This window comes from Trichomonas vaginalis, chromosome IV, assembly GCF_026262505.1.
Source record: "Trichomonas vaginalis G3 chromosome IV, whole genome shotgun sequence".
Classification (NCBI taxonomy): Eukaryota; Parabasalia; order Trichomonadida; family Trichomonadidae; genus Trichomonas; species Trichomonas vaginalis.
The window spans coordinates 12837804-12850572 of record NC_067206.1 but is presented as its reverse complement, the minus strand read 5'-3'; the positions used below and the strand labels follow the sequence as shown (position 1 = coordinate 12850572).

The following is a 12769-nucleotide window of genomic DNA, read 5'->3' as shown; positions in this document are numbered from 1 at the left end:
CATCATTGAGATATATTTGATAATCTGAATCGGATATTGTTTCTTGTGTTAATGCTGAATAAAATGAATCTTGAGTGAATGGTTCCACTTTATATAATTCTTCTTCGTAATTTTCCCATGTGATGAATTGATAAGGGAAGAATGATTTAACACGTGTTTTATTGTTTCCGAAATCTTGAGTGAATTGGTCCAATGTTCCACCCGCTATATAATTTCTGATGTCAATAAATCTTAATTCATATGGACAGTTTGTTTTCTTTACAATGATTTGCTTAAATTGTGAAGATGAACCCAGCATTGATTTTATCTTCCATTTTGCAGTATTTAAATCACGAAGAATTAAATTTAAATCAAACTTTCCTGAATTAAAACCTATGATATTCACTTTATTGAATTCCTCATCTAGAAGTTCTTTAAATGCTTCCTTTTGTTTCTCATTTAATGTATGCGGCTTCATTAATTCTTCATATTGTTCAATATTTGATTTAGCAACTAATGAACAGGTTGAAAATAAAAACTCAATCCAATCAGAAATAAAAGAATCACTCGAAGTTAAGCAAAAATTCCTCGTGTATGTTTTATCGTTTAATTTAACCGTTGATGATACCATGAATGGTTTTAAGTAAGCGTTCAAAGTTGCACACTCAGAAAGTTGTAATTCTTCTTTAGTCTCTAATGTTTCGAAGTCAAAAGTAATATAATATCTTGTTGGTTTATAATATTCCTGCAAATTATGTGCTAATAGCCATTGATATATCTTCTGTTTCGTAATATGTGGTGCATATGGTTGCTGTGTGTTTTGCAATTGAACGTCTTGAATTAATCTTCCATTATTTTCTTTACATTTCTCACAATGTTTTAAAAATCTTCTTTGGTTTTTCCTTTCTGGATCATCACGGATAGAATATACTTCTTCTTTGCAAAAGGGGCAAACTTTATATCCTGTGAGTGCTTCAACGTCTGTTATTCTGTCAGCGTGAAGTTTTCCGCATGGACTCTGTGTTAATAAAATATTTACTGTTTCAAATTCTGGGTCTATCATTATTGATTCCACTAATGGAAAGTCTACCTTGTTAATGTCTACGTCTTCTGGTTGAGGGTCACAATAATAAAAATCAATATTAACGTTTAACATTCTTGCTAACCTCTCACTTTCTGATGAAATGTCAAATCCTTCATATACATCTATGGCTTCATTTAAATAACTTCTACGAGTTTTAGGATTAACACCATCGGGAATATTATAGAAGCGTTTAAATAACCTTCTACCTTCGGCTCTTATTTGATTATCATTCATTTTAGCTGTTCCATTTTTGTTCATTTATGTAAGAATAAAAAATAAAAAATAAACTTTATTTTTTAAAGTCCAGGGCTAAAGTCCATAAAATGAATTAAGAATACACAAATTTTTATCATCTGCAACGTGACGAATACATTTTAATTTACTCAAGAATGTGTACCCTGATACATTAAATCTAATTCCTGTCTTATTTAATTTCACAACTTTGAAAAGGAATGTGTGAATAGCTATGAAATGATGACGAGATGATTTATGTGTTGCTTCCATTTTTTCTGAAATGAATGAATAAATATAATGTTTATAGGTTTTCATATCTTTTATGTTCTTAATAACGAATGGAATAGATCTTTCCACTTCGTCCTCCTTCGGAGCTGTTCTTTCATATGAAACATCAACGGTATCTTCAACAATGAAACCACAATCGCAAAATTTTATATGTGCCAATTGTTTCTTTTGATATTTTATCTAACAAATCAAAAACTTTATCAACACCTGTACATTTATTTAAATAATAATTTGTGTAAATATCATGGTCTTCTTTCTTAATCGTATTTGTTGCATATGTTACATTTTTCAGTGCTTTTTGAATTTTTCAGAATCAAGAGGAGGTGAAAGTAATATACATGGATAATCTCCATCGTCAATAAATTGTAACTTATGTTTATGAATAAATTTGTGCCTTCTTCTGAAAGTGTTTCGTCAATATCACCATCTAATAAATTTTGTGTTGATTCCAAAAAGTAATTTTTATATCTTTCCTCATGTGATTTTTGAACTTCTGATTCTGAAGCTGGGATATTCATTAAACCCTCTACTTCATTCTCATTATATTTTTCAACTTCTCTTAATTCCTTAATTCTTTCATCTATTTCATTTCTTAATTGTTCCAATTTCTCAATCTCATCGTTATAATATTCATCTTGTTTAATTTTTTCTTCAAAATATTCAGGAGGTGTTTCAAGGCTCTCTGAGCCCAGGTCCTCTGGACCATAAAGAGGAATATTCTCCTGTTTTTCAACTTTTTTGGGATATAAATATCTCATTATAGCCTTTTTAGTAATTGGTCCGTTATATTTAAATTCATTCAACAATCTGGAAAACTCTTTCACATTCTGCATATATGTTGGATAAGAACCGTCTCCAAAATTTTCTAAAATATTTTCTAATTCTGAATTAGTGAACTTTAAAGATTTCAATGAATTAGTTGTTATACTCATTTATTATAAAATAAAAATAAAAAATTTTCTATTTGTCATCTTTATAGAGTGGGGGACAAACTCGCCCATTGTCACTTTTTCGTTAACCTTAAACTTGTAATTTTCATTATTTTTAATTAACCTTATTTCTTTCCCAATTCCTGATTTATTTTATTCACTTACTATTAAAAGTCACATTTTAATAAAATATAATAATTTATTTATAGCATTTTTTACTATACTGTAATAAAAAATTAATTATAATAAATTAAATGTTTATTAAATCAAATGTTTTCTTTGCAATAATATTTTTAATGTTGAGTAAACAATGTTGGGATCAAGTGTATCATTTTTCAGACCTTTCTGAACAGCTTCAAGCATACTGATGCATTCGACTTTTTTAAATTGTGTCATTTCTTCGAAATCTCTTGTGACTTTTTTGATAACTTTAACACTTCTCTCTGAATCCAGACCTTTAATTTGCAACTTAATCAGGAATGAAGGAACAACACTGGAATATAACTCGATGACAAGTTCATCGAGTCGAAGATTTGGTTGTACACCACTTGTATGTGCCGGATACCATTGTGTCAAATTTTTTCTGAAATTAACTTTAAAAGTACTAAGTAAGATCATGAGATATAGCAATATATGTTTAAACCAACTTATATTTTGGTTGTACACCACTTGTATGTGCCGGATACCATTGTGTCAAATTTTTTCTGAAATTAACTTTAAAAGTACTAAGTAAGATCATGAGATATAGCAATATATGTTTAAACCAACTTATATTTTGGTTGTACACCACTTGTATGTGCCGGATACCATTGTGTCAAATTTTTTCTGAAATTAACTTTAAAAGTACTAAGTAAGATCATGAGATATAGCAATATATGTTTAAACCAACTTATATTTTGGTTGTACACCACTTGTATGTGCCGGATACCATTGTGTCAAATTTTTTCTGAAATTAACTTTAAAAGTACTAAGTAAGATCATGAGATATAGCAATATATGTTTAAACCAACTTATATTTTGGTTGTACACCACTTGTATGTGCCGGATACCATTGTGTCAAATTTTTTCTGAAATTAACTTTAAAAGTACTAAGTAAGATCATTTATTTTTGCATAATATAATGCCAATATGGTTTCTTTTGATTTTATTTCATTTATAAGCAAATCAGATTTACCCAAAAACTCCACTCCATAAGCGTTCATTTGCTAAATTAAAAAGTGACAATGGGCTAGTCTGTCCCTTTCTCATCTTTATATAAAGATAAAAAATATTTTTGATTAATAAGGAATTAATTTCATTTTATGTCTTATAATGTGCGCATATGTATTTAAAAGGCATTCATTGAATTGCTTTTCAATCTCTTTCTTTTTTTCATGTTCGAAGCTTGTAAGTTTGTTATCTTCAAATATTATATTAGTTTCATATGAGAAAGGGACAGACTAGCCATTGTCACTTTTTAATTTAGCAAATGAACGCTTATGGAGTGGAGTTTTTGGGTAAATCTGATTTGCTTATAAATGAAATAAAATCAAAAGAAACCATATTGGCATTATATTATGCAAAAATAAATGATCTTACTTAGTACTTTTAAAGTTAATTTCAGAAAAAATTTGACACAATGGTATCCGGCACATACAAGTGGTGTACAACCAAAATATAAGTTGGTTTAAACATATATTGCTATATCTCATGATCTTACTTAGTACTTTTAAAGTTAATTTCAGAAAAAATTTGACACAATGGTATCCGGCACATACAAGTGGTGTACAACCAAATCTTCGACTCGATGAACTTGTCATCGAGTTATATTCCAGTGTTGTTCCTTCATTCCTGATTAAGTTGCAAATTAAAGGTCTGGATTCAGAGAGAAGTGTTAAAGTTATCAAAAAAGTCACAAGAGATTTCGAAGAAATGACACAATTTAAAAAAGTCGAATGCATCAGTATGCTTGAAGCTGTTCAGAAAGGTCTGAAAAATGATACACTTGATCCCAACATTGTTTACTCAACATTAAAAATATTATTGCAAAGAAAACATTTGATTTAATAAACATTTAATTTATTATAATTAATTTTTTATTACAGTATAGTAAAAAATGCTATAAATAAATTATTATATTTTATTAAAATGTGACTTTTAATAGTAAGTGAATAAAATAAATCAGGAATTGGGAAAGAAATAAGGTTAATTAAAAATAATGAAAATTACAAGTTTAAGGTTAACGAAAAAGTGACAATGGGCGAGTTTGTCCCCCACTCGTTTCATATATCAAATTATGATATCGGTCATATTCTTTTAAGTGATAAATAAATACAAAATTTACGGTTCCTTTAATTTTAAATTCAAAATTAATTTTACAACAGCTTTGTGGATCAATTAGTAAATCAATCAAATAATGTTCAAAATCAGATATTATTCTTTTTCCATACATTTTATATTAAATAAAAAATCTAACTTTATTTCTTCGGAGTTTTGTGACGGTTACGAATCTTGATCCACTCATTTTCTTACGAATTAAAAAAATAAATTATTCGTAAATGTAAGACATTAATTTTCTCCCCTGTTGTCGAAATGTCATGTTGTCACCATTTTCAAAAGAAGTTAAATAACCGAGTGACACATAGTGACATAGTGACACCTTCAGTTCTTCAAAAATAACTCATAACTGCCTTCCTCTCATGTTGTCAAAAAGAAGTTAATTAACCCGGTTACCCCCTCATTTATTCAAAAACGTAAGAATCATACATTTTTTACTTCATATGTTAAAATAAATGATACAAAATCGTTCAATATTGTATGAATTCTTACGTTTACAAAAAAAGTCACAATCTTCATTTTTAAATTGAAGATTAACCCATTCAGGATTTAAACAATGTTTAATTAATCGCGGAATATCTGACATCATCTATATATAGCTTCTTTTATAAAAGATGGAAAAATAAATATATTTTAAAATTAATGTTAATTTTTTAATGTGTTTATGTTTGGGCTGAGTGTAAATGTCTTACAATTTTGTATCATTTTTAAATCTTGATTTATTCAAAAACGTAAGAATCAAAACCGTAAGAATCATACATTTTTTACTTCATATGTTAAAATAAATGATACAAAATCGTTCAATATTGTATGAATTCTTACGTTTACAAAAAAAGTCACACAACCCGTCATATATACTACTATTTCCAATTGCACAGAGGGTTCTAGATCAAGAGAGATTGTGATCTTATCTCCTTGAAACTAGCAAATGAAAAGCATATCCTAAGCTGATGTAAAATAATTTGAAAAGGGGATAAAATAGTCAGCAAAGATACAAAAATCATTAAAAACATATATTGAATAGGGCCGTCTATATAAGAAAAAAAGATGGCAAAAGCACATTTCAAAATCTTATAGAAAATATTTTGGTGTAATTTAAGATATTCCAAACCACTAGGGTTTAAAATGCATTGTAGTGCCATATTTTACAAAAGAATCTTTATAAACCAATTTACTCGTGGTGGTGGTGGAGAGATTCTTCCTGGACAACTTCTTCAAGAGTGTTAAGCTTCTTCATAGCACGGCGGTGTGTGCCAAGGCGCTTCTTAAGGAATTGGCGAGCAGCACGGCGGCGTTCGATCTTGATAAGATCCATTGTGTGGCGTTCGTATGGTTGCCAGCCGACAAGCTCGTGGACAATCTTGCGAGCGAAGTTAACACGCTTGCCAGATGAGTGGAGACCGCATTCACGCTTTGGAGCAAGGACCTTTTGTTGTTGTTCCTCAGACATTAGAAAAAGGCCATCCAAAACGATTATTTTCCCTTCAATTTAAAATTTAAAATCTTGATGAGTATCAATAAATGCTTAGATAAAGAGATTTGGTAATATCTACAGGGGAGTGTTATGAAAAATGCTAACTTGGTTTAGAAATTTGATGATATTTCAGACAGAATTGCAAATTATTGATTTTCTTTCTATACTTTGAAAGAGGCTGATAGTATTTTGTTTTGAATCATTTTGAGAGTTATAGTAGAAAGATTTATGCATCAATATTTGATGTTTTATGGGACAAGAAGGAAAAATGATTTTCTAGTCAGAATTAAAAGTATTTAGAAGAATATTATAAAAATTAATACTCAATCCCTTGATAATAAAGAAACAAATAAAAATATTTGGAACAAAATAAAAACACCAACAATATATAACTTTTGGTCAATCTAATTATAATATAAGGTCTAAGGCTTGAGTGCCCCCAATAAGAACGTTTAACGTCATCTTTAATGTACCTTGAGACTCTGTTCTTGTAAGGTCACGAGCTTCACCGCCAGCAATGAAGTTTAAGTTAATGAATTCTGTTGTTTGTCCGGTAATTTTCGCGATCAATTTCTGCATCAAAGACGTTGATGCAGGAGCAAATAAAGGTATTTCGAGTTTATGAAGTCCTTGTGTTGTAGGAAGGTGAATCGCTCCATATCCAGCAACAACCGTACTTCCAAAAGCGTTTTTACCGTAAATTGCAAATACCATTTGAGGCCAGCCGAAAGGTCTCTCAGCTTTAAAAGCAACATTGAATGGGTAGTTCCAAATGCACATGTTATTATTGTCTATTGATGAGGCTTGACTGGTTCCTTCTTTTGCACCAACGGCAATTGACCACCCAGGACCGTGAGAAAAACCGTATGTGAAGAATAATCCATTTGCCTTTGGATCTGTGCAACACTCAACCTGTCCTTCGACTGTGAGGATGAGTTTCTGTTCTGCCATAATAAAATTCGAAACGAATTTTTTTTGTAGCAATTCATAGAAAAAATTCAGAACTCAAAATTGAATTTGTCACTTTTATTTTCCATGAATAAAAAGTGACGTTGAATCAGTTTATCATTTATTTTATAAAAACAAAGAATTCTACTGCGTTCACTGTAGTTCTGGGGTTTCAATCCTAAATTACATGATTGAGAAATTCGACTATTAGGACATTTAATAAACATTAAATCAAAATCAATGAAACACACAAAATATGTTTTTGAATCAAAGATCATAGAGAATAAATTAAAGAATATCCATAATTATCATTTACAAGGTGTTCATCAATATCAATAATTCCAATCATTTCAAGTTTCTGAGTTACAATATGAATTTCCGGAATAAAAATCAGATTAGGTGGGTGGGGCTTGCAGGGGCTTACGCCCCTTCTAGCCCTTAAAAAGAGACGTTTAAGATATGAAATTGTTTATTCCAAATTTGTTTTTAAAAAACTTGTTTGTCGTCCCACTTTCCAAACTCCTCGTCGTCGTCAACTTCTTCTTCTTCTTCACTTGACGAGGAGTTTGGTTGGGGAGATTCTTCTTTTGGTTCTTGAGAAGATTTGTGTCCAACAAAGTCAAAAATTTTTCGGTGCCATAGGATGAATTGGAGGGTGTGAGATACTATTGCGTGCAATAGTACTCACACCCTCCAATTCTTAGCCAAAATGGCTAAAAATTGAGTGCAATGTCAACAATTGCACCGAATTTTTAGCCATTTTGGCTGAGAACTATGGTCTGCGAGGTACATGGATAGAATCAGTACCTCTCAGACTATAGTTCTCTATATGGCACCGAAAATTTTTGGATTCTTTAAATTTAAAAATGTTATTTATGAATAGTATGAAATGGCTAATGTTATAGGCATAACTTGGATAAAAACTAAGAGGTCTTGTATTTGATAGTGAAATGTAATGAAAAATTTGTAATTATTATTGGAATTTTGTCAATTCAAGGTTTCTACTGATAAAATCATAGTTCCTCTGATAACACACGAGTTACAAAATACGGGTGCTTTGTCGTATGGCGTTTTGATTTGTGCATCTCTGATTGTAAGATTCATAAAGTGATCAAATCCTGTTAAAATACCAGAAACTTCCCTGTCTTTGTTTGACATAATCTTGACTTTTTTTTGCAAGTGCCCTTTTAATTCAGGATATGGAGGTTGTGCTTGAGTCATTTGGACACTCATAATGAAAACACTTATGACATTTTATTACTATTCTCTTGATATCATATATAACAATCTAACAGATTTTGTTGATTTAACGAAATTTGAGTATGATTTGCTTTATTTTTCTCATTAATTTAACAGATATCACTTAAAATAAAATAAATGAAAGGCATAATGATAATACAAACGAACCATAGATTTACTAAAGAAAAATAAAACAAATAAAATAAAAAATTTTACAAACAAACAAATATATAAAGATTTTCCTAAAGATCACTTTGATCTTCATGTAATAAAGATAGTGGTGAACCATTTGGAAAGTTGTGCATGTATGGTTTTGGAGGATCACAATGAACTCTGAAAGAAGTGCCTTCTTTTCCTTCTCCAAAGAAATGATCGAAAACAACACTTCCATGCTTCAAATTATCATCACATATATATTCAAAAGTTATGTTATTCTGGAAATTTTGAATATATTTATAAGGAATTTCAATTTCATTTGAGGAAAATACAGGCTCTGGAGGTGTCTCTGAATAATAATTGTTTCCGTATGGAGCATATATCATGTATCCCCATATAATATCCATAAAATTGCCTTGGTAAGCAATTTCAGTAGTAATATGGGAACCGAAAACATGAGTCCATTCAACATAGACATCCGTTCCATTTTTGTAAGTCCAAGTTGAAAATGAGGAATTCCAAATTAATTCGGTAATTTTATCAACAGAGTGATGATAAGATATTGGCTGATTGTCAGGGGAGCCTTTTGATGTTGATTTTTCTGGGAGATCGCCGTTAATTCGCCCAATTTGATCAATATAATTCGAATAATTTGTTGAAATATTATTTATCGTTGAATAGAAGTCGATACAAGCACTGATTCTAATATCACTTACGAAATTAAATTCCTCGTAATATTTTGAGCAATTTAAGATTCGAGGACCAAGGAATTTCATCATTGCTTGAGAAACAAAGAATCCTGCGCCACCTTGGCAAAAGTAATAGTTGGATTGATTCGATTGGTAAAATTTAATAAGAGAAGGGAAGATTGCAAATTGATGACCGAGAATTCGCTGTTCTGTATAGTTAAAATCTTTTAAGTTTTTAATGATACCGTTTGGAAAGAGAAACGTATCATCGTCTCCTAAAAAGTACCATTTTTTGTTCGGATATCTGCGATATAAATCTGAAAATGCAATTAGATGGCGAGATTGTGCATGATTCCATACATTATCAAAATTTGTACCAACTAAATGATGAGCGAAAGTTGGAATCGTATGAAATGTGATATTTAAGTGATTTGAACTATTTAACACTTCATAAACATCATCCATATCGAGATAATCTGAATAAATATCGATAGAAGGAACAAATTTTAACCATGTTTTTGCCAAAGGCAAAATTCTAGATTTAATCATTTTTTTTCCAGTCCATATTCCAAAAGCGAAGTCATGCATTGCAATGCTGTCAGATTCTTCACTTGAAATATGCACCAAAAGAAGTTGGATTAACATAAGTATGAATGATCAAAAAAGATATCTTTGAAAATAATTTTTTTTGATCATTCATACTTATGTTAATCAATAATTTATGGGCAGATGCATTAAGATATCTTAAATATCTATAGTGAAGGCCATATCCTTAATAATTTCCTCTTATCGAATTCAATGTTTGATACAATCCAGCCCCGAATCAAATTTTTATAAAGAACATATCTATTATAATCTATCTATGATAAAATGATTTTAATTCAAATATTTTCATGCTTTTCAGAAGAATTCAATCGTCTTTTCTTTGCACGTTATCAAAATAAACATACAAGTAAAATAACTATACATGGCACGATGAGCGCTGTGCAACTGGTGGAAGAGTTAAAACGCTTGGAAGTGCTAATGCAAGTGTAGCTACAACTAAATTGAACCAAAACGGTGGAACGAACTTAAAGAAAACAGCCAAAGCAAAAGAAACACCAATTGCAATGAATGTTCCCTTCTTTGAGAGAGAGCAGCAGGTCTTGCATGGGCAGTCAGCTGGAATGTATTTTCCGAATAATTCATCGAGTTCCTTTAATGAGCGTACTCTGTTTGAGGCTGTTGGATCATCTCCTGGAAGTTCACTAAACAAGAATTTGTCAACTTTAGAGCCTAAGTATGCGTAGAAAACAACTGCAAAGTAAAGGGCGCAAATTGCAAGGCAAACAGAAGCAAAGAAGCCAGCTTCTACAAATTTGGCGAATTCAAACAAGCCCAAAACTGTGAGAAGAAGGGCTGCAAAGATGACTGGACGCTTGAATAAAAGGACTTCTTGGGCAAGCTTTACCCACTTTTCATATGGTTTTAACTTCTCTTCGAATGTCATCTGAAAAAATAGTTTTGTAAACTTTATTTTTTACGTAATAAAATTGAATTGTATAATCGTTGTGTATCGGCGTGAATAGTGGAATTTCAACACTGCTTTTCATTCCTTAATTTAAAATAAGGCATGTTTAGATTACCAATATCAGAATTTCATTAAATTGATGTATAATAAATAGTCTTTTTCAGCTGTTAATTTTGGAAAAATTTAATTAGTGATGCGAAAAATTCCCAAACATATGGGGTTTCTCATATCCCGTCCCCTATCGTTTCCCCAATTCAATTTTTTTTGGAATTTTATTTTTTTTCCCGCCCATTTGAATTAAAAATGGGCGATTTTCGTTAATGTGATTGAAATATCATAAAATTAATACGTATTTTAGCTAATAATTCTATTTTTATACAATATTCTCTCATTAAATCAACATTTTTTTCTAATTTTAATTTTTAATTTTTAATTTCTTCATAATTTTAGCGATTTATGCTCATTATTAGCAAATAAATAATATATATAATATACTTATTTCATTTTATTCAGATAGGTCTTTGGGATTGGGATACCTTGTCCAAATTCAGAGGAAGTTTGAGAGGTTGGGATGGGGTAGCCCATATTCAATTATCCCAAGTGTACTCCACGAATTTAAAATTATATTATATTATTGATGACATATCTAAATTTATAGATAAAAATTTCAATGCGTACACAATTTTTTTTGAGAAAATTCTTTTTTTTTACTTATTTTCATTCATAAAAGCTCACGTGAACTTAATTAACAACTGAGACATTTCCTATGAAATCATTTAATGCCGTCAAAATAGACATGTCTAAGCTGTTTTGAGTGACTTTCGCTCGATGTCTGATGCAATATCAGACATCGAGCGAAAGTCTCTCATATTGGCAACACATCCATACGATCAATACTATAGCTACGAATTACAAGCCTGTTTGGGCAATTTTTGGCCGAGTTCTGATTTTTCATTAGATCTCGAGCGAAAGTCTCTCAAATTGGCTGCCAGTTCATAAGAGTGAAACTCTAGCTACGAATTAGAAGCTTGCTTGAGAGACTCTCGCTCGCGTTGGGATCTGCATCAGAACTCGAGCGAAAGCCTCTCAAAGTGGTAAGACCTGCTCATTGTTGAGCAGGAGCTGCGTAATGTGTTCGAGCAGAGTGAGGCTCTTCTAATATCTTCCTTGTGATTGGAAGAAATTAGAAGAGTCTCACTCTACTATTTTGTAATTGTATGCCCGGCCTTTGAGTGACCAGGGCTGCGTAATGTGTTCGAGTAGAGTGAGGCTCTTCTAAGATCTTCCTTGTGATTGGAAGAAATTAGAAGAGTCTCACTCTACTATTTTGTAATTGTATGCCCTGGCCTTTGAGTGACCAGGGCTGCGTAATGTGTTCGAGCAGAGTGAGGCTCTTCTAAGATCTTCCTTGTGATTGGAAGAAATTAGAAGAGTCTCACTCTACTATTTTGTAATTGTATGCCCGGCCTTTGAGTGACCAGGGCTGCGTAATGTGTTCGAGTAGAGTGAGGCTCTTCTAAGATCTTCCTTGTGATTGGAAGAAATTAGAAGAGTCTCACTCTACTATTTTGTAATTGTATGCCCCGGCCTTTGAGTGACCAGGGCTGCGTAATGAATTCGAGTAGGATTGTACAATAGCTCGGCAAACGCCGAGCAAATTGATATAAACGTACATCCCACAAAAAATGGATTGTCAAAATTTATCCCAAATTTTACAAAACCGCAGCGGTTATGACATCCCAGGGCTAAAAAAATTCGGAAACTCGCATCTCTAATTTAATTTATTTTCTCAATTCCACTTGTAAATAATCAATTTTGTCAAAATTCAAATCGACACAAGCTTATAATTTTATACACTTAATTGAATTATCCATCAAATTTTAATAAATTTATATTAATAAATGGAAATAAATTGTTAAATTA

At 31.1% G+C, this 12769-nt stretch overlaps 6 protein-coding genes across 6 annotated transcripts, besides 7 other annotated features; all 6 read right to left on the bottom strand.

Moving 5' to 3' along the window:
• Positions 1-2076: 2076 nt before the first annotated feature.
• On the bottom strand, positions 2077-2517 carry TVAGG3_0080600 (uncharacterized protein; the record flags this gene model as incomplete). The annotated part of the gene is made up of 1 exon (XM_051222015.1): positions 2077-2517. A coding segment is annotated over one exon (441 nt), but the record flags the coding sequence as incomplete, so codon positions are not given.
• A 46-nt stretch (positions 2518-2563) lies between these two features.
• Positions 2564-2601: a terminal%2Cinverted (terminal inverted repeat of MuDR-5_TvMULE4 transposon ID:TVAGG3_0080590).
• Positions 2564-3760: a mobile genetic element.
• Positions 3723-3760: a terminal%2Cinverted (terminal inverted repeat of MuDR-5_TvMULE4 transposon ID:TVAGG3_0080590).
• A 179-nt stretch (positions 3761-3939) lies between these two features.
• Positions 3940-3976: a terminal%2Cinverted (terminal inverted repeat of MuDR-5_TvMULE4 transposon ID:TVAGG3_0080580).
• Positions 3940-4772: a mobile genetic element.
• Positions 4735-4772: a terminal%2Cinverted (terminal inverted repeat of MuDR-5_TvMULE4 transposon ID:TVAGG3_0080580).
• Positions 4773-4945: a mobile genetic element.
• A 550-nt stretch (positions 4946-5495) lies between these two features.
• Positions 5496-6377, bottom strand: TVAGG3_0080560 (cytoplasmic translation; the record flags this gene model as incomplete). The annotated part of the gene is made up of 1 exon (XM_001296294.2): positions 6002-6280. One exon carries the CDS (start codon positions 6278-6280, stop codon positions 6002-6004), a length of 279 nt encoding a protein of 92 aa, XP_001296295.1.
• Positions 6378-6490: 113 nt separating this feature from the next.
• TVAGG3_0080550 (hedgehog receptor protein) lies at positions 6491-7309 on the bottom strand (the record flags this gene model as incomplete). The annotated part of the gene is made up of 1 exon (XM_001296293.1): positions 6713-7255. One exon carries the CDS (start codon positions 7253-7255, stop codon positions 6713-6715), a length of 543 nt encoding a protein of 180 aa, XP_001296294.1.
• A 780-nt stretch (positions 7310-8089) lies between these two features.
• Positions 8090-8492, bottom strand: TVAGG3_0080540 (small nuclear ribonucleoprotein G family; the record flags this gene model as incomplete). The annotated part of the gene is made up of 1 exon (XM_001294569.1): positions 8240-8485. One exon carries the CDS (start codon positions 8483-8485, stop codon positions 8240-8242), a length of 246 nt encoding a protein of 81 aa, XP_001294570.1.
• A 241-nt stretch (positions 8493-8733) lies between these two features.
• Positions 8734-9801, bottom strand: TVAGG3_0080530 (fringe-like family; the record flags this gene model as incomplete). The annotated part of the gene is made up of 1 exon (XM_001294570.1): positions 8734-9801. The coding sequence occupies one exon, from the start codon at positions 9799-9801 to the stop codon at positions 8734-8736; it is 1068 nt and encodes a 355-aa protein (XP_001294571.1).
• A 379-nt stretch (positions 9802-10180) lies between these two features.
• On the bottom strand, positions 10181-10842 carry TVAGG3_0080520 (uncharacterized protein; the record flags this gene model as incomplete). The annotated part of the gene is made up of 1 exon (XM_051222014.1): positions 10298-10825. One exon carries the CDS (start codon positions 10823-10825, stop codon positions 10298-10300), a length of 528 nt encoding a protein of 175 aa, XP_051107000.1.
• Between the last annotated feature and the right edge of the window lie 1927 nt (positions 10843-12769).